The following is a 21,680-nucleotide window of genomic DNA, read 5'->3' on the forward strand; positions in this document are numbered from 1 at the left end:
GGAAAGAAGGGGGGGGATTCGTTTGCGGGGGTCCTGCGGGGGGCCCGGGGCGGGGGGGGGGGGCTGCGCGGGGCTCCTCCGAGGGCCGGGGGGCTCGGGGGGGCTGCGCGGGGCTCCTCGGAGGGCTGGGAGGCTGCGGGGGGCTCGGGGGGGCTGCGCGGGGCTCCTCCGAGGGCTGGGAGGCTGCGGGGGGCTCGGGGGGGCTGCGCGGGGCTCCTCCGAGGGCTGGGAGGCTGCGGAGGGCTCCCTGCGGGGGCCCGGGGGGGCTGCGGGGGGCTCCTGCGGGGGCCGGGGGGGCTGTGCCAGGGCTCCTCCAAGCTTTGCACCCTCTGATCCAAGCAAGTTGATGGTCTGTGGAGCTCTGCTCACCCTTCCCTGCCCCCACAGCAGGAATGTTTCTGCTGCCCAGGGATGAGTTAGAATTAGAATGAGCCAGGCTGGAAATGACCTTTGAGATCACCAAGTCCAACCTCTCCCCCAGCACCATCTGACCAACTCAACCATGGCACCAAGGGCCTCAGCCAGGCTCTTCCTGAGCACCTCCAGGGATGGGGACTCCACCACCTCCCTGGGCAGCACATCCCCAGGGCCAATCTCTCTTGCTGGGAAGAATTTCTTCCTAACATCCAGCCTGAACCTCCCCTGGCACAGCTTGAGACTGTGTCCTCTTGTTCTGGGTGCCTGGGAGAAGAGACCAACCCCCACCTGGCTCCAGCCTCCCTTCAGGGAGTTGTAGAGAGCAATGAGCTCTCCCCTGAGCCTCCTCTTCTGCAGGCTAAGCAGCCCCAGCTCCCTCAGCCTGGAAGAGGATGTTAGCTGTCTGAGTCAGCTGGAGCTGGCTGGCTGCAGCCCTGCAAAGCCCTGTGTGGTGTTTAAGCAAGGTGCAGATGGGTTTGGGGTCAGCAGGTGTGATGGATCTGCTGCTTCCAGGGCTGTGAAGTCTCTTCAGGCCCAGAGTTCTGGGGGGGTTCTGTGATCCTCAGCAGGTCTGGAGTGCAGCTCCGGTGTGTGGGGGCTGGGGGGAGTCTCAGGTGCTGGAAAGCATTCTCTGAAGGCTCTTTTTGCAGGGGCTGTGGCAGAGGTGCCTGTGAAAACAGTGACCCCAGGAGCCCTGAGCTGCAGAGGCAGGAGTGGAGCCCTCTCAGTCTCAGCTCACCTTCAGCTCCTGGAAACCTTTCTTCCCTGTCTGTGGCTGTGCCAATCCCTTTCCAGTGGACACCACAGACCCCTTCAGGGTGCTGGCAGGCAGGGTTCACCCTCTGCCTGTGCTCAGGGCAGAGAACTCTTCCTTTTGCCAATGGCAACTCTCTTGACCAAAGCCATTGCAGGCTGTGTCCAACCTAGACTTGAGGCCAATCTCCCCTTGGCTCTGTGTGCCTTCAGAGGTGGAGCAGATGATGCTGTGGGCATGTCCTGGGTGGAGAGCTCCCAGGCTCCACTGTGGTGATGGCAGAGCTGAGAAATCTTTGAGCATTCAGGGGGGGGGGAAAAAAATCCTTGAGGATTCACTTCCTTGGGGGTCTCTCCTGGCCCAGCTCCACAGCAGGATCTGCAGGAGCAGTCTGAAGGCAGAGTGATCTCCAGGGCTCAGCCTGCTGCAGCCCAAGGAAGCAAGAGGAACCATTTAAATTAAAGATCTTTTAAATGAAGTTTGTGGTTTAATGAGAGTGTTAAAAATAATCTTCAGCACCAGGTAGAGAGACTTAATAAGTTGCCTGGGTGTTCAGTCCTACCTGAGGGAATCCCAGCACAATTGGCCAGGCTCTGCAGTGCTGAAGCAAGCTGCAGACCTGTGCCTGCTCAGCAGCCTCTGCAGGAGTCCCATTGGCATGGAGGTGCTTCTGAGGCAGCAGCAGCACCACTTGGCTTCTTCCTCTGCCACCTTCCAGCTTGGTAGGCTGGACAAGCAGAGTCCACCCTGCTGCTCCAGGAAGAAATGCTTGCCAGTGAGGGTGGGGAGACACTGGCACAGGCTGCCCAGGGAGGCTGTGGCTGCCTCCTCCCTGGAGGAGGCCTTGAGCAACCTGGGCTGGTGGAAGGAGTCCCTGCCCATGGCAGGGGGGTTGGAACTGGCTGAGCTTTGAGAGGTCCCCTCCAACCCATTCTGTGATGCTGTGCCCCATGCCCCCACTGCAGCCTTGCCTCCTCAGCTCCCTCCCCACCTAAGCTTCTCTGATGCCTCCAGCTGAGCATTTCAGAGGTCTTGCAACCAGCAGCTCCCAGTTTCCTTGGGTGTGTGTGGGGGAGAGAAGAATCCCAACCCAGTTCCAGGCTCTGGGGTTACCTCCACCTGAAAAGTGTCACAGAGAGAATCATGGAAGCACAGAATGGGTTGGAAGGGACCTTGAAGATGCTGGAGTCCAACCATGAGCCCAGCACTGCCAGGGCACCCCCAAGCCATGTCCCCCAGCAGCTGAGGGACCTGATGTCTGCTCTGTGTTTGTTGGAAGCTACCAAGAACAACTTTTATTTCTTCTAGTGGGAGGTGTCCCTGCCCCTGGCAGGGGGGGGTTGGAACTGGATGATCTTTGAGGTCCCTTCCAACCCAACCTCTTCCAGGGCTCTGGGTTCCTGTGCAGCCTTCCCTGCAGGGGACAGCAGTGCTGTGGTTGCTCTGCTGTGTCACCACGGCCTTGGTGGGGTCCTGTTGGTGGGGGAGCCTCAGCTCCAGCAGGCAGCAGCTCTGCCCAGGGCTTTGAGCTGCCTCTGGAGACACTTGGTAGGTTTGTGCTTCCATATCCCTGTGTCTGCATCAGGTTTTTCTCCCCTCTCCCCCCCTCAGAGAGTGAGCCACCTTCCTCCTTGGTTTCTGGGATCATTGACTACAACATGCCCCTCACCTCCACCTACCTGAAGCAGATGAAGCTGCGGGTGATGAACTCTCAGGAGCAGGTGAGTTGTGCTTGGAGCCTGGGGCAGTGTGGGCTGGAGGGAATGGAGGTGCTTGGCAGGTCCAGTGTGGGAGGATGCTTCTGGAAACGGTTTGGTTTGCTTTGTCCAGGCAGGAGAGGCTCTGGGCACAGCCAGTGCTGGTGTGTGGAGGCTGGGAGGGCAGCACCTCTGCTCTGCTGGCTCAGGGGAAGCAAGCAGGGAGACTGCAGAGTCACAGAGCTGCTGTGGTGGCAATCAGCAATGCAAACAGGGAGCAGACTCTGCTCCCTCCTTTGCTTCCTCACCTTCCTAGCCTGCTTCTTCCCAGGCTCTGAGGAGAGGTCTGGAGGAGTTTCTGCCAAGGAGCAGCCGGGCAGGGAGTCCAAAGCTCTGTTTGTCTGCATCCCAGTGCCCCTCTGTCACACCACCACCCTCCCAAAATCACAGAATCAGAGAACTGTTTGGCTTGGAGAAGATCTCCAAGACCATGGAGTCCAACCAGCAGCCCAGCACCACCATGGCCATCAAACCCTGTCCCCAGGTGCCATGGCCACAGGTTTCTTGAATCCCTCCAGGGATGGTGGCTCCACCACCCCCCTGGGCAGCCTGTTCTAGTCCAGGACCACTCTTGCAGGAACTGATTTCTTCCTCATCCCCAACCCAAAGCTCTTCTAGCCCAATTTCAGGCCATTTCCTCTTGTTCTGTCATGGTGGTGGAAGCCGCAGAGATGGAGGGGCTGCAGTCCTGGCTTCTGGCAGCCTTAGACACACTTAAGAAACTCTCTTCAGCAGAATCTGCCAGAAGCCAATGGGAATCTGCTCCTTTGCCTCCTCCCAGCTGCCTGGGAGCTTTAGCAGGCAGGCTCTGAGAGCCAGACCTAGCCCTTGGTTGCTCTCTTCAACTCATCAACAACTTGAGGCAGCTCAACCACAGCCACTCTGCTCTGGTGTGCGAGGGGCAGAAGGCTCTGTTGCTGCATGGGGGGTGTTAAACCACTGGATTTTGGGTTGGGAATGGGTGGGGCAGCCTGCCAGAGGATCATCCCCAAGGCTGTGCAGCTCTCTGAGGTTCTGCAGCTGCAGGATGAGCTGTGGGAACCTCTGCACCATGGAAACAGGCTATAAAAAGCCAAGTATGTTTTACTTGCTCCCCACAATCTGCACTGGAAGGCAGTGCTGGGTTTCCTTTCCAGCACTCTGAAACCTGACTCTGCTCTGAGGCATCACTGCCAGCTGCAGGGAGGGGGAGAGTTTGCACTGTGCAGTGCTGGGGGAACGTTGCTGGGAGCTTGGGCTGGCACCTGGTGGCAGAGTTTATCTCCTGGCACCCTGAAGGGACCTGCTTTAGAGCATCTCTTGCCAGGGTGTGAGATGCCAGATGTGGGTTTGCTGGCAGGAGGGGGAGAAAGCTTCCTGCTGGAGGACAAAGTGGCAGCGGGCAGGAGGCTCTGGGGCTTTGGGGAGCTGCCTCTCCTTTGCCTCTGTTGGAGGCTTGAGGGGGTTTAAGGCTTCCTTTGCTATAGGTTGTGTAAGAGCTGCTGAGATGTGGTGTGCCAGGGCTGGGCTGGATGGTGGAACTATGGACAGCTCCAGGGCTGGGCTGGGCTGAGCTGGACTTGCACAGGCTGGGTTGGCCTGGGCTAGGCTGTGTTGGACTAACCTGGGCTGGGCTAAGCAGGGTTGGGCTGAGCTGGGGACATGGAAGTGAATGTCTGTGCCACTGTGTGGCAGCTGATGGCTGCTTCAGGACCACTCTTGGATAAATGAGGTCTCAGCCTACCCTTCATTGTGCAGAACTCCCTCCTGATGTCCAACCTAAACCTCCGCTGCTCCAGTTTCAAGCCATTGCCTTCACCCTGTCACTCCAAGCCCTTCTGAACAGTCCCTCCCCAGCCTTCCTGTAGTCCCCTTCAGATACTGAAATGCTGCTCTGAGGTCTCCCTGGAGCCTTCTCCAGGCTGCACACCCCCAGCTCCCTCAGCCTGTCCCCACAGCAGAGCTTCTCCAGCCCCCTGAGCATCTTTGTGGCCTGCTCTGGACCTGCTCCATCAGGTCCATGCCCTTCCTGCCTTGGGGGCACCCGAATCCTGAGCCTTGAGGCTGCAGGCTGAGGGATGCTTGTTTGGAGAACTTGGGTTGGTAGTTTAGAGCTTTGAGAAGCTCACAGCCTGGAATTTGGGTGAGGGTTGTGCTGGAGCTGTCACTGGATGGACAGATCTGAGCTGCTGCTGCCAGGGACGCTCCTGAAGCTCGCAGAGATTGGAGCAGCAGCAGTTGTCATACAGGAACAACAACAAAAAGGGGACCAGATGAGGCAGCCAGCAGTTGTTGGTTTAGATCATCAATCAAAGGGGTTGATGATGTTCCCTGCCTCTAAAGTTTTCCTTTTCCTGAGCTCTCATCAGGATGTTGCAGTGCAGCTTTCAAAAGCTTTTTGAGCTGCGGCAGTCGGAAGGAGTAAAATTTGCTGCTCAGGGTGAAGCTGATTCCCAAGAGCAGAACAGCAGCAGAGCAGTTTCAGTGCTCAGGCTTCTGAGGCACTGAGCCTTCCATCAGGTCTGGAGGGAACCACAGTAGTCTGGAGGAGGAGATACAAAGGGTTGGCTCTGGAGGAGGAGGTGCAACAGGACTTGGGTGCTGTCAGCTCCATGAGCCAGGACAATCCCTGGCTTTTAGAGGTGGGTGAGGTGGTCTTCAAAGACCCCTCCCAAGCCAAGCCACTGTGTGATTCCCCTGGGGGAAACAAATGCCATGCTCCTAAGGCAAGCTGTGCCCACACCTGAGCTGCCAGCACTGGTTCTGTGTGAGGAGAAGGGGTGGAATAACCTCCCCAGCAGTGCCCTCCACCACCACACACTCCCCAGCTGCTTTAGTCCTTCTTTATCCTTCACACAGCAGTGCCAAACCTTTTCCCTGAGGGATCTTGGCTGTCTTTGTGGAGCAGGGGCTGTGGAATCTGGGCTGCTGCTCTCCCACTCCCCACAGTGAGAGCTTTAGGGTCAGCTTGGAGTTATTTGGGTTCCAGGTCCTCTGAAGATGATAGGAAGAGTTTGGACTTGGCTGCAGATGCAAAGCAGGAGGCAAACACAACACAAGGCTGCAAAGTTTGCACTGCCCAGAGGCAGGCTGCATGGGTTTAACCTACCCACACCTACCAAAGGCTCCTGGTCCCTCTCTTGCCCACCTGGCTGTCCCCACCTCATGCTCACTGACACCTGAGGGTGACAGCAGGAACAAATCAAGCACCAGACTCAGGATTCATTTGGCTTTTGCCAAAGCTGCCTGTGTGCAGCAGCACCAGGAGGAGCTTGCCTCACCTGGGGTAAGGATGACAGAATTGATGCCAAAGTGCCCTTTTAACTTCATTATTCAGGTGTGGATGTGACTGCTGTTCCTGAGTGCTGCTGAGCACCTCAGTGCTTCATGGATTCATAGGATGGGTTGGGTTGGAAGGGACCTTCAAGATTAGCCTGTGCCAACCCCCCTGCCATGGGCAGGGACACCTCCCACCAGCCCAGGCTGCTCAAGGCCTCATCCAGCCTGGCCTTGAACACCTCCAGGGAGAAGGCAGCCACAGCCTCCCTGGGCAACCTGTGCCAGGGTCTCCCCACCTTGATTGGGAAGAATTCTTCCTCATCTCCAGTCTCAATCTCCCCTCTTCCAGCTCAAAGCCATTGCCCCTCGTCCTGGCACTCCCAGCCCTTGGAAAAGGGCACAAAGAGGTTGTGTCAGTTGGTGACAAACTCCCCAAGAGCCAGCAGTGGTCCCTGGCAGCCCAGCAGGCAGCTGTGTGCTGAGCTGCATCCAGAGCAGGGAGAGCAGCAGCACAGGGAGGGGATTCTGCCCCTCTGCTCTGCTCAGACCCCACCTGCAGCACTGCCTCCAGTTCTGGTGCCCCCAGCACAAGAAGGACCTGGAGCCACTGGAGAGAGTCCAGGGGAGGCCACAAAGATGATCAGAGGGCTGAGAGAGGTAGGGTTGTTCAGCCTGGAGAAGAGAAGGCTCTGGGGAGACCTTAGAGCAGCTTCCAGTACCTGCAGGGGCTGCAGGAGGGTGCTAGGGCAGTGATGTCTCCAGAAGGAAGCACAGCCAGAAGAGCTGTGGAGAAAGGGTTTTGTCTTTGCTGGGGGGCAAAAACCAGGCAGGAGAGGAGCTCTGTAGGTGGCTGCCCACGAAATGAGGAGTGCCTGGGGACAGTACTTGAGTGTTAGTTGGAGCTGGTATGATGGAAACCAGCTGGGACCTGCATGGCTTCAACTGGGTTCAGCAGGGCACGGAGGGAGCTGCTGGGCTGGGAGCTTCCCTCCCTTCCCATTTTACACCACTTCTCACCCCTGTGAGGAAAATCAGGCCCCTCACCCTCCCTGAGTGCTGCTCCAGCCCCATTTCAGGGTATCTACTGAGGCATTAAAGCATCTCTGAACTTCTGACCTTCCCAATCTAGCAGCAGCAAAGGAAGGAATAGAAGAGATTGGAGATTTCTCCCTCATGATCCTTTCAGCTCCCTTTTTCAAACACTAAATATTAACATTTTCAAATGATTGCTTTGGGGAGGTTATTGCCATCATTTCCCAGACAATCTTCCCTGTCTTATTCAAACAGCCCTGGTTTGATTCCTTTTCAGGCCACGCTGTTGGGTGTGATTTCCACTGGTGGCAAAGTTAGGCTTGAAACAAACAAAATCCTGCCCAGCCTCACTCCCTCTTTGCTGCTGCCTTGTCAGACACCATCCCAGGCTGAGGAATTGGCTTTAAAGGATACAGAAACCTTTGGGAAGGTTGCTTCAGTGCCTTGCTGGCTGAAGGTCATGCAGACAGTGAGTGGCAGGAGCTGCTCTGGGAGGGGCAAGAACAGAAGCCTTCATTTGGTTGCTGTGGCTCTGCCAGGCTGACTTGAGAGTGTTGGAGTGGGACAAAGCCTTGTCCTGCACCCCAAGATGCTCCCCCCCAGCAGTTCCCTGCAAACCTGGCAGCATGTGAGGGGCATGGGTGTGGAGTGGGCTTCAGAAGATGATTTCAGGTCAGGTTTTAACCCAAAGAGCAGGACATCCTGGAAGGGGGGATGGCAGGATTCACATCCCATGGATGTACAGGGGGGTGGTGTGATTTGAGCCTCCTCTGTGGGATCTGGGAGCTCTCAGAGCCTCATAACCAAAGGTTGATTTGCAATATTAAGTCCTCCTCCTTCCACTCTCCTTCTCCTTGGTCCACCCCTTCTTGTGCTTGCTGGCTTCAGTTTCTCAGAAGGCTCCAGCATTACCAGAACAGCTCAGATGCATCTTCCCCTGGCAGCATGTTTGCTTCTTTCTGCTTCAGATCCATCTGCAGGCTGGTCCTGGGGGTGCAGAGCTGGCACTGGGGAGCCAGGGAGGGGAGTGAGCAGCTGCAGAAGAGGACAGGCTGGGTTTTCATTCTCCTCCTTTTAGTTCACTGGGAGAGCTGCAGACGTCTCATTCCGTGTAGTGCACGGAGCAGACAGAAAACGCCGGCAGAGCTGGCAGCTGCTGGGGGAGGTCTTGGCCCTGGGTGTAGCTGTTGGAGTGCTTCGTGAAGGGATCCTGGAGAAATGCTCTGTGTGTTGATGGATGTGCAGAGAAGGCAGGAGCAACGCAGGCAGTGTTTGGAAGGAAGTGGGATGATGTGTTTGCATCACATGAGGATGATAAGCTACTTCCCAGTCCATTAGAGAGGGTGTTAAACCTCTCCAGGAATAAATACCATCTCCATCAACTTGATGAGATAACTCTCAGCCTTTCTTTGGCTCGGGAAGATCTCGTTTCCTGCTGTTGGTTTTTTAAGATGTTTGTGGAGCGCTGCAGAGGATCCCTGAAGGTTCCTTCCAGGCAGAAGGAAATGGACCGGTGGCTGTGCCCCGTGGGCTGGGCGAGGTGGATGTGATCCGTGCGATGGAGGCTGGCTGGGAGATCCGCACCGGCACAGCCCTCTAGCGGGGACACAGCAGTGGGCTTGGCTGGGACATTTAAATGAGCTCGAAAGGAGGGACTTTGTCCAGGCAGAGCCCAGGAGGAAAGTCCAGCAGTCCTACCACTGGCTCGTCCTAGCGAAGATAGTTCAGCCAGACTTTCATCCTTGGCCTTAATGGCTCATGAGATGCAGGAGGTCAGGTGATGAAACCACTTAGCCGGCTCTCAGGCTGGTGTGAATGGTTTGCTTTCAGTGAAGGGCAGCTCGGTTTTGTCAGTGGAGTTAACTCTGAGGTGCCCAGATGGTGAAAACTTCAGAGCTTTTGTCTCCTGTCCTGGGGACCCTTCAGTTTCTCTCTCCAGCTGAGCTCTGTCTTGGCTCAAGGCAACGCTCAGTGCAAGCAAACAGCCTGAGACCCCCACTCAGGCTGGCTGGGAGAAATCCTGCCCCTGCAGCTTCATCCTCAGCTGAGGTGTGATGCCCAAGCCCTGACTCCTCACAGTTTGGGGTGTGGGGAATGGTCTCATCCCCTGTGAGCGATCAGGTGTTAATTAAATCAGGTGGCACTGCCCAAGTCCAGCCACGCCTGGAGCCCTTCCTCCTCCCAGCCTGCCCAGGTGCAGTCACTTGCTGCATGCAGCTGCTCCACTCTGGTTTTCTCACAGGTAGCTGTGTGTTGATGGAGAAGTGGTCCCCTTCCCACCTTCCATCCCTTCCCCAGTGATGTTGTGCAGCTTAGCTAAGGTGCTGGAGCAGTGGCTGGAGGGTGTTGAGAGAGGTTTATCTCACTCCTGGTGGAGCTGTGGCTGGCGTGCTGGTGGGGGCTGGCTGCCACCGAGCAGAGGCAGGGTGTGGCAGACTGGGAGGGGGCCACATCTGCCTTCAGTTCATCGTTTCTCCCCAGTGCCTCCCGTGTCTGGTGAGGAGAGGTGCTGCCCGTTCCCGGGGAGCTAACCAGCGCCAAGTGCAGAGGTTCCCAGCAGAACCGGGAGCAAAGCTTTGGTTCAGCTGCTGTAAAGTGGGGCCAGGAAACGTTCCCGGGGGGAACAAAACCGTGAAGGCCCGTGCTGCACGCAGCCTTCGAGATCCATGGAATAACCTGATGCAAGCAGTGAGAGCCACCCTGCCCTGCGGCCCGCGGTGAGGTTCCCCCCCACGGCTCCCCGAGGCCGGGCGCTGCCGCTGCTTTGATCAAGTCACACAAACGGCTGCTGCTTAATTGCCTTCCCCCGTTAAAAAGGGGATAATACCTTGGAGAGACTTCTGAGGTCTTGCTCACTAATAAAGCTCTTCAGGAGCGTGGATGGCAGCCACTCTGCGAGCGTGAACTGTTATTAATGATTTCCGTTCCTAGGGCAGATGAAGCTCTGTGGTTCAGCTTTTTAACCTTGAGTCCTCCGCTCCCTTTTGTTTCCGCTGCCGTTCAGCCTGCAGGGGCAGGTCTGCACCTTGCCTGGTGGCACAGGGCCCGTGGCAGAGCCTCTCTGTCCCCCCCTCTCTCTCTGTGCACACAAACCAGGGCTGTGGTGTCTCTGAGGGAGTCTGTTCTGACTCGCAAGGGTGGGTTCTGCAACCTGTGGTGTGGCTTGAGGAAGGCCCAGAGTGGGTTTGGTGGTAGTGCTGTTGGAGAGGACTTCACTCCGGTTTGGATGGCCAAGAGATTTGCAGATTCATGGAATGGTTTGGGTGGGAAGGGACCTCAAAGATCATCCACTTCCAACCCCCTCCCCCCCCCGCTAGAGCATGTTGCTCAAAGCCTCATCCAAGCTGACCTTGAGCACCTCCAGGGAGGGGGCAGCCACAGCTTCCCTGGGCAGCTGGTGCTGTGGGTTCAGGCTTTGGCAAGAAGCATCCAGGGATGTTTGGCTGGGATTGACTCATCCCTTCAATCAGCCTCTTCCCTGTACTCCAGAGGAAGGCAGATTCCATCCACAGAAACTCCTTTGCTGCTCCTTTCCTCGGCAGCCTGGTGTAGCCCATGAAGTACGGAGCTCTATCTCCTTCCCACCTCTCAGTCTTAGCCCCTGGGTAAAGCCCCACTCCAGCCTGTGGCAGATGCTAACAGCTGCAGATGGAGGGACCAAGAGGCAGTGAGAACCCAGCCCCCAGCCCCCAGCCAATCTGCTCTGTCATAAAATTCCCTTTCCTCTTTGCTCTCCTTTCTTTCCTGGCTGTGCTCTGGCTGCCAGATAAGTTGAAACACGTTGCTGATGAGAGCTGTGTGTCCCCCTGGTGCCATGCAGCTGGGACCTCCTCCAGCAGCTCTTCTCATGCCCTTCCCTTTCCTGACTGGCCTCAGCCCGTGAGAGATTCACATTTTAATGCTCATTACCCAGAAGGGTTTGGTGGTCACGGAGGACCCAATCCAGGAGGTCCCATTTGCTGTTTAACCTACTTTTCAGAGGCACAAGAACATCAAGTGACTGGCACAAGGTCGCCCATGAGTCAGTGGCTCCTCTGGCACCACGGCTGGATCCTGCTGTCCTGCAGTCCCCTGCTCTCACCGCTAGATCCCTGTGCCCACACTCCCCAACAGCACAACTATTCAATTAAGCTCCTACAGTGCTGTAAATGTGGCTTATTCCTGGCTTTGACAGCAGCCCTGCTATTCCAGCAGAGCCCTGCCTTTAGGAAATGATGACAGATGAGGTCAGGGCATCGCTGTGATGCCCTTGGAAGCGTCACTGCCTGGTACGCAGGCGGGCTGGGTGGTGTGGGGCCGTGACAACCAGGGCATGGATCTCCTCTGGACCTGCAGCAGCCAAGGAGGCTTTGTCTGGGCAGCAAGAGCCTGGCAGGGAGCTCAGGTTCTGCTGGGGCAGGTCTGTGTGAAGGGGTAGGGAAGGAGTTGTGAGGAGAGGGAAGTGACTTCTAAATAATGCATCTGCTGTGTGTTCTGTGCAGCTAACGTAGTAACAGCAGGGCTGCTTTCTTGGGGGGGGTTTCTAACATGCAGCCCCATCAGGCACTTCTCCCTCTTCCTGACAGCCTGATAAATTGTTATTACTAATTCTAAACCTAATTGCCAGTTATTTCCACCCCCCCCTGGTTAATTTGAATCCCCCCAAAAGCAGGCTTGGGGAGCCTGGTGAGCCATTTCCTCAGCTCTTCCTCCGGCGAGCCCCACTTCTGCCAGCCTCCTGACCCCGAGCGCTGGCACAAACAATCGAGTTTCTGTCGGGCTCATGACCCCACTTGTAACGGTGCTGACCCCCTCCTTGGGGTCAGGACCCCTCCCCAGCACGGGGAAGAGCTCCTGGCTGCCTCGCTGCTCCTCTCCCCGGCTCCCGGTGTGGCCGTTGGACACTTTAAGTTTGCCGATGTGAAATTTAGGTTAATCCGTTTCCAAAGTGGATTAACCTAACCCACACAAAGGCACTTAGTATAAAATAAGAGTGTCCACATGGTGAGGCAGAGCAGAGCAGCCCCTGGGCTTCAGGCTGGCAGCTCTGGGTCCCCTGTGAGCTCTTCGAACCGGGGGGGAGCCTGCACCTCGCTCCCAGGGGGATGTGCTCTCCGCGGTAGCTTTAGGCTGGGTCTGGCTTGGGAGCGAAGGGAGCACAAGGACTGAACAAAGCCCAGCAAGGGGAAGGGGTTAAAAGCTGCTCCACCGAGGTCCGGGGAGTCTCCTGTTCACCTTAAATGGTCAGGATTTTATTTTAGCTGCAGGGAGGGGCAGCAGCCATTGAGCTGGAAGTGAGCACAGAGCAGGCCCCCACGCTGGGGGCTCGCAGCCCACTGCCCTCTGGTCTTGGCTGCTTCCCATGGGGTTCCCCCGTGGCTCTGCCCTCATCCCTCAGCCTCCAGCTCCAGAGATCAGCCTGGAGGAGATGGAAGCTCCACATGGATTGATGCCCATTTACACCTCCGGGATAGGATTTTCCCGAGCTTCCCCTCCTCCCCACACACATCCCCTGGCAATGGAGTGCTTCACGCTGGAGTAGAGACCATCAGGACTGGATAGCCCCACTGACAAGCCATGAGCTCCAGCCTGGCAGTGCCCATCCTGCTCTCTGGCACTGGCTTACCACAGCCCCTCTTCCAAATCCCTGGCACTGGAGTTGTTTGGTACAAATTGGCTTCAGAACCGTTGAACAGGAAGGGGCATCGATGGGCTGAGCGAGAGGGGTACCAGGGCGCTGGTCCCCATCTGAGCAGAAGGTCACCAACCCACTGGCCTTGGGGTCCTGCCAAGGAGTGGGTACCAGCCTGTGGGATGCCAAGGTGCTGACCTGGGGGTGGGGGGTACCAAGGTGCTGACCTGGGAGGTGCCAGAATACCAGCCTGAGGGATGCCAGGGTGCAGACCTGGGCAGTGTCAGGCACCACGGCATCCCCATCCCTCCCGGGGACCTGGGGCAGGGTGCCGTGCTGGGGGCACTGCCAGGCTCGGTGGCATCCTCGACGTCAGGGAGCTGCTGATTTAACAACAGCCCAGAGGCAGCGTCGGGAGCGGCTGGCGTGGAGGCTGCTGCCGGCAGAGCCCGGTCCTGTTCGGCTGCCAGCGCCGGGAGAAGCAGGGAAACAAAAGGATTCAGCAGGGGAGGCAGCGCGGGGCCTGGGCACCGTCGCACCCTCTGGGCACAGGGGATGGGGGCTGCGGGGGGCTCAGCCCGCTCCCGGGGACCCACCGCCGGGGTCCTGCAACCTGGCACAGCCAAAGCCGGGAGCTCCCGGGGCCAGGCTGAGGGTCACCGGGCCGTGCCGAGCCGGGTGTCCCCGGACGGATTGCAGCACCCCGTGCCGTGCCGAGCCGTGCCGAGCTTGAGGGTGCTCAGATAGCTTGCAGCCCCGCCGTGCTGTACCGAGCCGAGGGTCCCCGAGCAGGTTGCGGCCCCCTGTGCCGTACGGAACGGAGGATGCCCGGGCGGGTTGCAGAGCGCCCGGTGCCGAGCCGCGCCGTACCGAGCGGTACCGTGCCGTGCCGTGCCGAGCCGAGCCGAGCCGTGCATTCTCAGGCTCTCCAGCAGGCGCCCGGCCCTGGACATTGTCTGCTGCTCCCGGAGGAAGGGCCCTCCCCGGCCCCCTCCACAATGTGCTCTTCCAGGCGCGGCTCCCCGCGCCCCCCGCCCGGTGCTCCCGCCCCCCGCGGCCCCGCTCCCCTTCCCCCCGCCCCCCTCCGCCGGGCCCCCGCTCACCCCCCTCCGCCTTTCCCGGCCCCCCCCTCCCACCCCCACCCCCGGGAGCCGGGAGTGACGCGCTCCGCAGCCCGGCCCCTCTCCCCGGGCAGCAGCTGGTTGTCAGCCTCTCCCGAGCGCCGCCAGCCCGGGCCCCCCCGCCCCCCCGCCCTGCCTTCGTCCCCCCGCCCCGCGCTCCCCGCCGCGCCGCCGGGCTGGCGCAGGCCGGCAGGCCCCGGGCTCCGCTCCAGGTACGCGCCCGCCCGGTGGGGCTCCGGGACCGGCTCCCGGTGGTGGAACCGGGGCTGGGTTAATGATGGGGGGCGAGGAGGGGGATGGGGAAGGTGATGCGATACACGGGAGGCTCCACGCGGTGCTGCGGGGAGGGGACCGGGAGAAAACCGGGAGGGAAACGGGGAGGGGAGAGGAGAAGGGGGGGGAGGCATCGGCGGGCGGGGCGGGGCGGGGCGGGAGCGGGGGGTGGCCGCGGGGCCCGGCCCCAACTCCGGGGGGAGCGGCCGGCCCGCCCCCGCTGCCCCGGGAAGTTGCGGGTCGCCTGGCCGGTGGCGGGGAGGGGAAGGGACGGGGAAGGGGGGGTGGGGGGGGGGGAGAGGTTGGCGCGTCCTTCCCGGCGCCCGGCGCGGCTCCCCCTTCCCCGGAAGAGCACAAAAGCGAGGAAGAAAGTGGGAGGAGGCGGCGGCGGGAGAGCTCCGGCCCCAGCGATTCCCGGGTACCGGCCCCGCACCGCCGCTGCCGCCGCCATCGTCGAAGCAGCCCCGGCCCCGGGCGGGGATTGTGCTGGAAATAGCCGCCTCCCTGGAGGTAAAGCCCTACTTACGTGTCAATCCCCGCCGCACGCTGAGCCCCGGCTCCATCGCCGCTGTATTTATTTATTTACCGGGAAAGGGGGTGGGGGGCGGGACAGGGGAACGGGGATGGATGTACGCCCGGCTCCCGCCACCTCGCTGCCGTGGGGAGACCCGCCTGGGAACCGCGTCCCCTTGGGGGTGGGGGATCCCCGGCTGCTCAGGGCTGCTCCGCTCGGTCCCTTCTTCCCAAACCAGTTCCCCCCTCCCCGTTCCTTGACACCCCCCTTCCCGGTGAGGGCAAAGTGCCCTCTCACACCGCGCCGTTCCCGGGCATCACGACCCCAGCCCCGCCTGTGGAGCAGCAAACGCCTGGGAGCAAGTTCAGGGGAGGCGGCTGCAGGGTACCGGGATTTGGGGGCGGGGGGAGGGCGGAAAGGAGGGGATGGGGGGCACATAGACGGGGCCGGGGCGCTCCGGTTCAGCACCTTCCCGCTGAACAGCAGGAGCGCGGGGGAAGGGGCTGCCGGCTCCCCCCCTCCCTGCGCAGCATCCCTCCACTTTGGGGCGGTGGGAACACTCCTGGGGAGGGGTTGCCATAAGAAGAGCTCTTGGAGAAGGGGGAGGGGGTGACGAGCCTCCCTTCCTCTCCCATTTGCCGTTCGTCTTTGCAATTAACTCTTTTTGCCCGGTTTTGAGAACTGGCGAATGCTCGGCGGGGGTTTTGTTGTTGTTTTGGAGGTGGGTTTCGCTTGGGGTGGTTTTTTTTTTTTTTGCCGCGTCCTGTGGAAATTGGCAGAAACGTCAGCGAAGGGACGTTAAGGGACCTGACAAAGAGCGCTGGGGGGGATGTTCTGTCTCGGGGGGCACCGCACAGCCAAGCTGGCAGCACAGCCCCCGGCTCAGGGCCAGCCTCCATCCACCCTTGCGCACCAAGGCTTTCGGGGGCTCCTGGAAGCGGTGGGCACGGCGGTGTTTGTGGCTGCGGCGTCAATCTTTGACCCGGGGTGTTTTATCTTCCATTAGCCAGCCTTTCTCTGCGCCTGAACTGGTTAAGTTAGGGTCAAATCTGGTTCAATACCTTCTTGGCATGCTCAGAGGGCCGAGTTTAAACAGTGGCTGAGAAGGAGATGAGGCAGCCCTTCCCCAAAGCTCGTCGCCGAGGGTCACGGCGAGGGGAGCCGCTCTGCCCCGGCCAGGTTTGGCAGGGCTGGGGGGGGGATGCCTGTGCCGGGCAGGTTGCGGCTGGCACGGCACCGGAGCGGCTCCGGGGGTTGCCAGTCACGCGTTGCCTTTTGTTGACTCTAAAAACAAGGCTGCTTCTGGTGGGAAGCTGAGCGTGGCTGCGCCGGGGAGGTCGCACGGCACACACAGGTTCCTGCTCCGCGGAAGGAAATCCCTTCGGGATGGCTGGGCTGTGGCATGAAAGGACACGTTTTTAAAATGAAAGGACTCAAAGAGAAGAGAAAAATAAACCATCCTGAGACTGGGAGCTGGGAATACGAAGCGTGAGGCACAGCATGTAAATGACTGGAGGGAGAAGGAGAGAGAGAGAGAGAGAGACTTTGCGAGGCAGTCCCCGGGAAACTGAGCCCGGGTGTAAAAGAAGGAGGTCACTGATAGCCTGGCATACATTTACCAGGCACAGTTGGTCAGAGGAGCAGCTGACCCCCCACCCCCCCGGCCCCACACCAGCCCACGCCGTGGGAGGCTGTTCTCCAGGAAGGAGACACGTCGCTGATGGTTTCTAGCAGTTAAAGCCTCACGGTCCAGAGGTCCTGCTGCTGTTCCTGGATCTGCCAGCGACTTGCTGTGTCCTTGGGCCAGCCAGGGAGGCTGCCAGGCCGTGGGGTTCCCAGCTCTGTGATGGGAGGGATAAGTTTCCTAACTCAGGAGGGAAGTGGAGAGAGGCTCAGCAGCCGCCTGCACGCGTGGTGCTGGAAGCTCGGGGAGTGGGGAGAGGGAAGTGGGGCAGAAACACGGAGCGGGAGCCCTGCACGTATGAGTGGCTGCCTGGGCTGCGTGGGACCGGCGGCTGCCGGTGCCTGCGGAGCAGCGGCGGAGCTTGGGCTGTAGTTAAGGAGGGGAGCCAGGGGTGGTGGTTCTCCAAACTCTGCGCGGTGCCGGGAGCCCTGCTCCGATGTTTGGGTGTGGCCTGAGAATGCACCATCAGGACCTGACTTCCCCTGGCAGGAGAGGAGCTGCTCACCGAGTGCCTGACCCTTGATCGCTCCGCGCCGTGAACGTTGGAAACAAAGCCATGGGACTTTACTGCGGGGCGAGGAGATCCTGTGGAGAGCTGGGCAAGGCAGGAAGGAGGAGGGCGGCAGTGCCAGGCTGCGGGGTTCAGCCCCGGGCTGGCAGCTCGGGGCAGCCGCTGTCGCTGCCATCTGTGCCACGAGTGGCGTGGAGCAGAAGGAAGAGGCAGCGGGTCCTGAGACAGGGGCTGGTAATGGATTGCCTTCTGTTTTCTAATGAAAGTTTCATTTGAAGTTTGTTTACAGGAAAGAAGAAATTAGCAGAGAGAATTCTCCTGAGGACCCAGAGAGGAAAAAGAATGAGCTGCCTGACTTGCAAGCCAAAAGAGGGTGGAAGGGTAGATTAGATTTACCGTATTGCTCCGAGTCCTGGCTGGTGTTGCTGTGAGAAATGTGTCCTCCTTTGGCAGGGTGGTTGGAGGCTCAGCCTTCAGCCAGGTGCCTGGCACCCAGGGCGGGTGCAGAGCTGCCCACCCAGGCAGGGCTTTCGTTCCTGCTCTGCTGTCCTGTGCTTTGATGATGGGATGTGTGCTGTGCTGCTGGCCCGCTGCGCCGGCTGGCTGAAGCGGGGCTGCTCCTGGGGTGTTCTGGGGCCTCCTGTCCCTGGGATTGGCCCTGGGGTGAGTGGGACTGTGACAGCAGCTGCCACTGGCACCGAGGGGCAGCATGAAGAGGTCACAATGCTCACCCTGTGGTGCCTCTGAGGGGTGACCTCAGGAGGGATCTTGCTGGTGGCCTCTGGTCCCAGCGAGCTGCGAGGGATGCAATGGAGGATGGCAGAGCCACAGTGATGAGTGTGGCCAGGGTCATGCTCGAGGTCAGGGCCTTTCTCTTGCTTTAGGGAAGGGGCACAAAGGTGTGAGGGGCTCTTGGGGCACCCTGACGTGGGCAGAGCTATGGGGACTTCCCCAGAGCGGTTCCCACCACTGACTTTGTGAAGGGTTCATCCAGCAATGATCAGCTCTGCATTGCCTTGGGGTAGGGTGGGCTGTGCTGGGGCAGCTGTGCCTTTCTGGGGAGCTTGTCCCATTGGCATGTTGGCCAAGGATATTAGTGCTGGGAAGCAAAAGCTCAGCTGGGAAGCAGGGAGTGACAGTGGGGGTGTGGGGACAGGTCCCACAGCAGCAGCAGGCTCTGCTGGTGGCTGGATCCTGGAGTGGTGAACGTGCGATGGCCTTGTTTGACTTGAGTCACTTACAGCTTATCAGTTTCTGCTTTGATACCCAGAGTCTTTCTAATAATAGGCCAGTGCTGGTGCACAGGTTTGTCAGGCACTCCACAGAGCATGTGTGTGCCAGGCGTCCTGCGTGGCACCCCGTCCCCGCCGCCCAGCGCTGCAGGGGCAGCCTGACGCCTCCTGGGCTGTGGTTTGGCTGCCAGGCTTGGGTGTCCTCTGCAGCTGAGCCCCTCAGCCCCCATGCCTGAGGCAGAGGCTTTCCAAAAACATCACTCCCAGGCCTCCTTCCCTGGCCAGGTGAGAGACTGTGGGCAGCAAGGGCCTTGGCATTTGCATTTGTCTCTTAAGCTCTGACAGTAATCTGGAGTAAGCCTTGGGAAGAAGGGCAGATATTAGGGTGGCTGCCTCCTGCAAATGCTTGCCATGAAGAGACTATTTATAGTTTGCAACAGGGAGACCTTTGCAGTCCTGCTCCTCTGGGTACAAGATGGAGTTCCTGGAGGGGCTGGATGGCTTCATGGCTGGAGTGGCAGCAGCGCTGTCCCCCTGCCTCTGCTGCTCTGCTTGACCTGGGCAGCAGGCTGGCAGCAGGTCTCGGAGGGCGCTGGGGGGTGTCGCTGTGTCCCCATTCCATTGATGGGTGTGCATGGGGCTGCTGAGCCAGCCCTCTCTGTCCCTCTGCCTGTCCCTTGGTGCCTGAGAGGTTTCACAAGCTGTAAATTCCAGGAAACTCCCCGGGCTGGGGGCGGGCATGAGCCTGGAGCCAGCAGATGTGGCTGCAGGGATGAGGAGCTGGGAGGAGAAGCACAAACCTGTCTTGAAAGACATTTGTTTGTTCACAATAAAAGCTGTCAGCCAGCAGTGGGCAGGCAGGGCACTTTATGAGGCACAGAGCAGGTTGAAGGGTGCCTGAGTTGCTTCTTACATGGAAAAGGAGCAGGGGGCTCTGTTTTATCTGAGAACCAAGGACACACCAGGGGGAAAAAAAAAAACCTCAGAGGAGAGAGTTTGGAAGCCTTGGAAATGCTTCAGTCAGAGGACAGTGCGGTTGGAAGTGGTTCTGGAAACGTTTTTGGTGCTCCCCTGCACCCCAGGGCTCTGGGTGAGGTCTCTGCCCCTCGCTGAGGGAGGAGAGCAGGGAGAGGAAGGAGATAAAAGGATCAGCAGCGGGACCATGGAACTCGTATCTGCTTCCTCCCAAGCTGCCTGGTGGAGAGTTCAGCCCAGGGAGGTCCTGCAGCCCCTCCTCTCATTCAGGAGCTCACTGCTGCCTCTCTGATGATGGTTTTGAAATCCTGTGGCTGACCTTTCCGGCGCTGGAAGCCATCCAAGGGCTGTGTCTTGAAGTACTGTAAAGGTTAGTGAGGAGGGAGAGAGAGAGGGAGAGGGGAAAATGTCCTTCCAGCCGCGGGAGTGGGAGAGAGGAATGTCATCTATGCCACCAGGGAGCAGGCCAGGAGCCCCAGCTGGGTGTCCTTGGCTCGCTGGGATCCTCACTCCCCCAGCCCCTTGCCAAGGTGTGTGCTGTCAGCTTTGATCAGGGCACAGGAGTGATGCCCTTTGGAGGAGCAGTCCCTGGGGGCTATGCTGGAGCACAGCCTCTGCAGCATCAGAGGAGAAGAGGCTCATTGCTCTCTACAACTCCTTGAGAGGAGGGTGGAGTGAGGTGGGGGGTTGGTCTCTTCTCCCTAGTACCAGGTGATAGGGTGAGAGGAAACGGTCTGAAATTGTGCCAGGGGAGGCTTAGGTTGGAGATGAGGAAAAAATTCTTTGCTGCAAGAGTGGTCAGGGACTGGCACAGGCTGCCCAGGGAGGTGGTGGAGTCCCCAGCCCTGGAGGGGTTCAAGAAACCTGTGGCCGTGGCACCTGGGGACATGGTTTGGTGGCCGTGGTGGTGCTGGGGTGAAGGTTGGACTGGATGCCCTCAGAAGGCTTTTCCAACCCAAGGAGCCCTCTGATTCTCTGCTCAGGCAGCACAGGCCCAGTGCTGCTGTCCAGATCTGCCCCACTGCCCTCTCCCCACCAGCGCCCCTCCTCTGGGTGATGCCTCCTGCAGCAGCTGCCTCGATCTCCAAATAACCTGAGGTGTGTTAGGGGCTGTCTGATGGAGCTCCCTCCCCGCCCCCAGCTCCTGCGCGCTGCTGCCTTGCCAGGAGCAGGCTGGGGTGGATGGAGATTAAAGGGTAAACTGCAGGGCTCAGCCATCCGCTCCTACAGGATGCGAGCTCTTTCTAATTGTCCTCAATTAGAGACAGTGCCATTGCTCAGGCTCTTCAGGCAGGAAGCAGAGCCCGGCCCGTGGCCTTGGCGAGCTCCGAGGGGCCAGCAGCAGCGCTCTTGGGGGAGGCAGGAGCCGCTCGATTGTTTTTAGGAAGGAGAGCTGCAGAGGGAGATGTCCAAAGCCGCCGGAGAAAGGAGGAAAGAAAACAGCTCAGCCGCTTAACCCTTTCCTGCTTGCCTCCAGGATGAGACCTCGGTGAGCAGCGAGGACTTTGATATGAACGACTCCACATGGATCTCAGCTGACCAGCACCTGAACTCCAGCCTGAGCCCCAGCCAGGACGAGAGCATGCGCAGCCCTCAGCCCCTGCCCGGCCATGAGGACGGTGAGTGCCCCCCGCCCGCCGCCCCTGCCCCCCGCCCGCCCTGCCTCGCCGCCTCGTTAAACATTAACCAGCGCCCTCTGCTCAGGTGTCCCACCTGTGGGGTGGATTTCATGTCAGCGTGGAAGCAGCACTGCCTCCCAGGCTTTCCCCTGGGGCTTTTGGGTCCCTGCTGGGAGCTGGTGGTCCTCACGTGGGGGGTCTGACTCCCAGCTCCTCCGGCAAGCGCTCGCCAAAGCCTCCCGCTAAGGCTGCAGGTTGTTGCTGTCTGGGTGTAAGGAGGAGGAGAGCCCTGCTGGTCCTGAGCTGTGAGCTGGGTGCAGGAGGGGTGCCGAGGAGCGAAAGCTGCTCCTTAGATGGTGGCTGGGATCCCCCCCAGGCAAGAAGTGTGTCACCTACAGGAGGCAGGAGTGATGGGAGGACCACTCCCCGCTGGGGGGCAGGTGGGTGGAAGGGGCTGGGGGTGGCACAGATGGGCTGGGTGGAAGAGTTTGAAGGGAGCTGCTGTGTTGTTTGTGTGAGGCACACTGGGTTAACATAAAAGAGCAAGTAAATAAATGCTGCAGAAGTAGGAGCTGGGGTCAGGGTTCATCTCCATGATGCTTGGAAGGGTTTGGTGGTTGGACTGTTGCTGGCTTTTGCTCAAGAGGTTGAGTCCCTCATTGTCCCCAGCCCAGCTGCTGCTGCTGGGAGAGTGGGAAGGGAGCGGAGGAGTCGAGGGACAACATGGGCTGGGTTGGTGCTGCTTTAAGGATGGGGACTGGAGAGCCACCCTGGAGGAAAGAAAGGGCTTTTGTGCTGGCAGGTCTCCCTGGGGTGGCTTTCAGCTGCTTGTGTGGTCAGCAGCAGGGCCAGCAGAGACAGGAGAGGCAGCAGGGACGCTGCTCCCTTCAGCCCCTTGCCCTGTGGCACTTCAGTGCCTGCA

The 21,680-nt window shown here is 59.5% G+C and overlaps 1 protein-coding gene across 4 annotated transcripts in view; it reads left to right on the forward strand.

The window, feature by feature from the left end:
• Positions 1 to 21,680, forward strand: part of NOL4L (nucleolar protein 4 like) — a 66,632-nt gene that overhangs the window by 27,350 nt on the left and 17,602 nt on the right. The window contains exons 4-5 of one of the 4 annotated variants that reach the window (XM_054173451.1): positions 2,783 to 2,892; positions 20,617 to 20,758. In XM_054173451.1, the coding sequence (XP_054029426.1) occupies positions 2,783 to 2,892; positions 20,617 to 20,758 (252 nt within the window). Of the gene's footprint in view, positions 1 to 2,782; positions 2,893 to 14,064; positions 14,163 to 14,494; positions 14,734 to 19,188; positions 19,510 to 20,616; positions 20,759 to 21,680 lie in introns of those variants that run through there. The other 3 variants (XM_054173453.1, XM_054173452.1, XM_054173454.1) reach the window with 3 other exon arrangements.

This window comes from Dryobates pubescens, chromosome 26 (assembly GCF_014839835.1).
Source record: "Dryobates pubescens isolate bDryPub1 chromosome 26, bDryPub1.pri, whole genome shotgun sequence".
Classification (NCBI taxonomy): Eukaryota; Metazoa; Chordata; class Aves; order Piciformes; family Picidae; genus Dryobates; species Dryobates pubescens.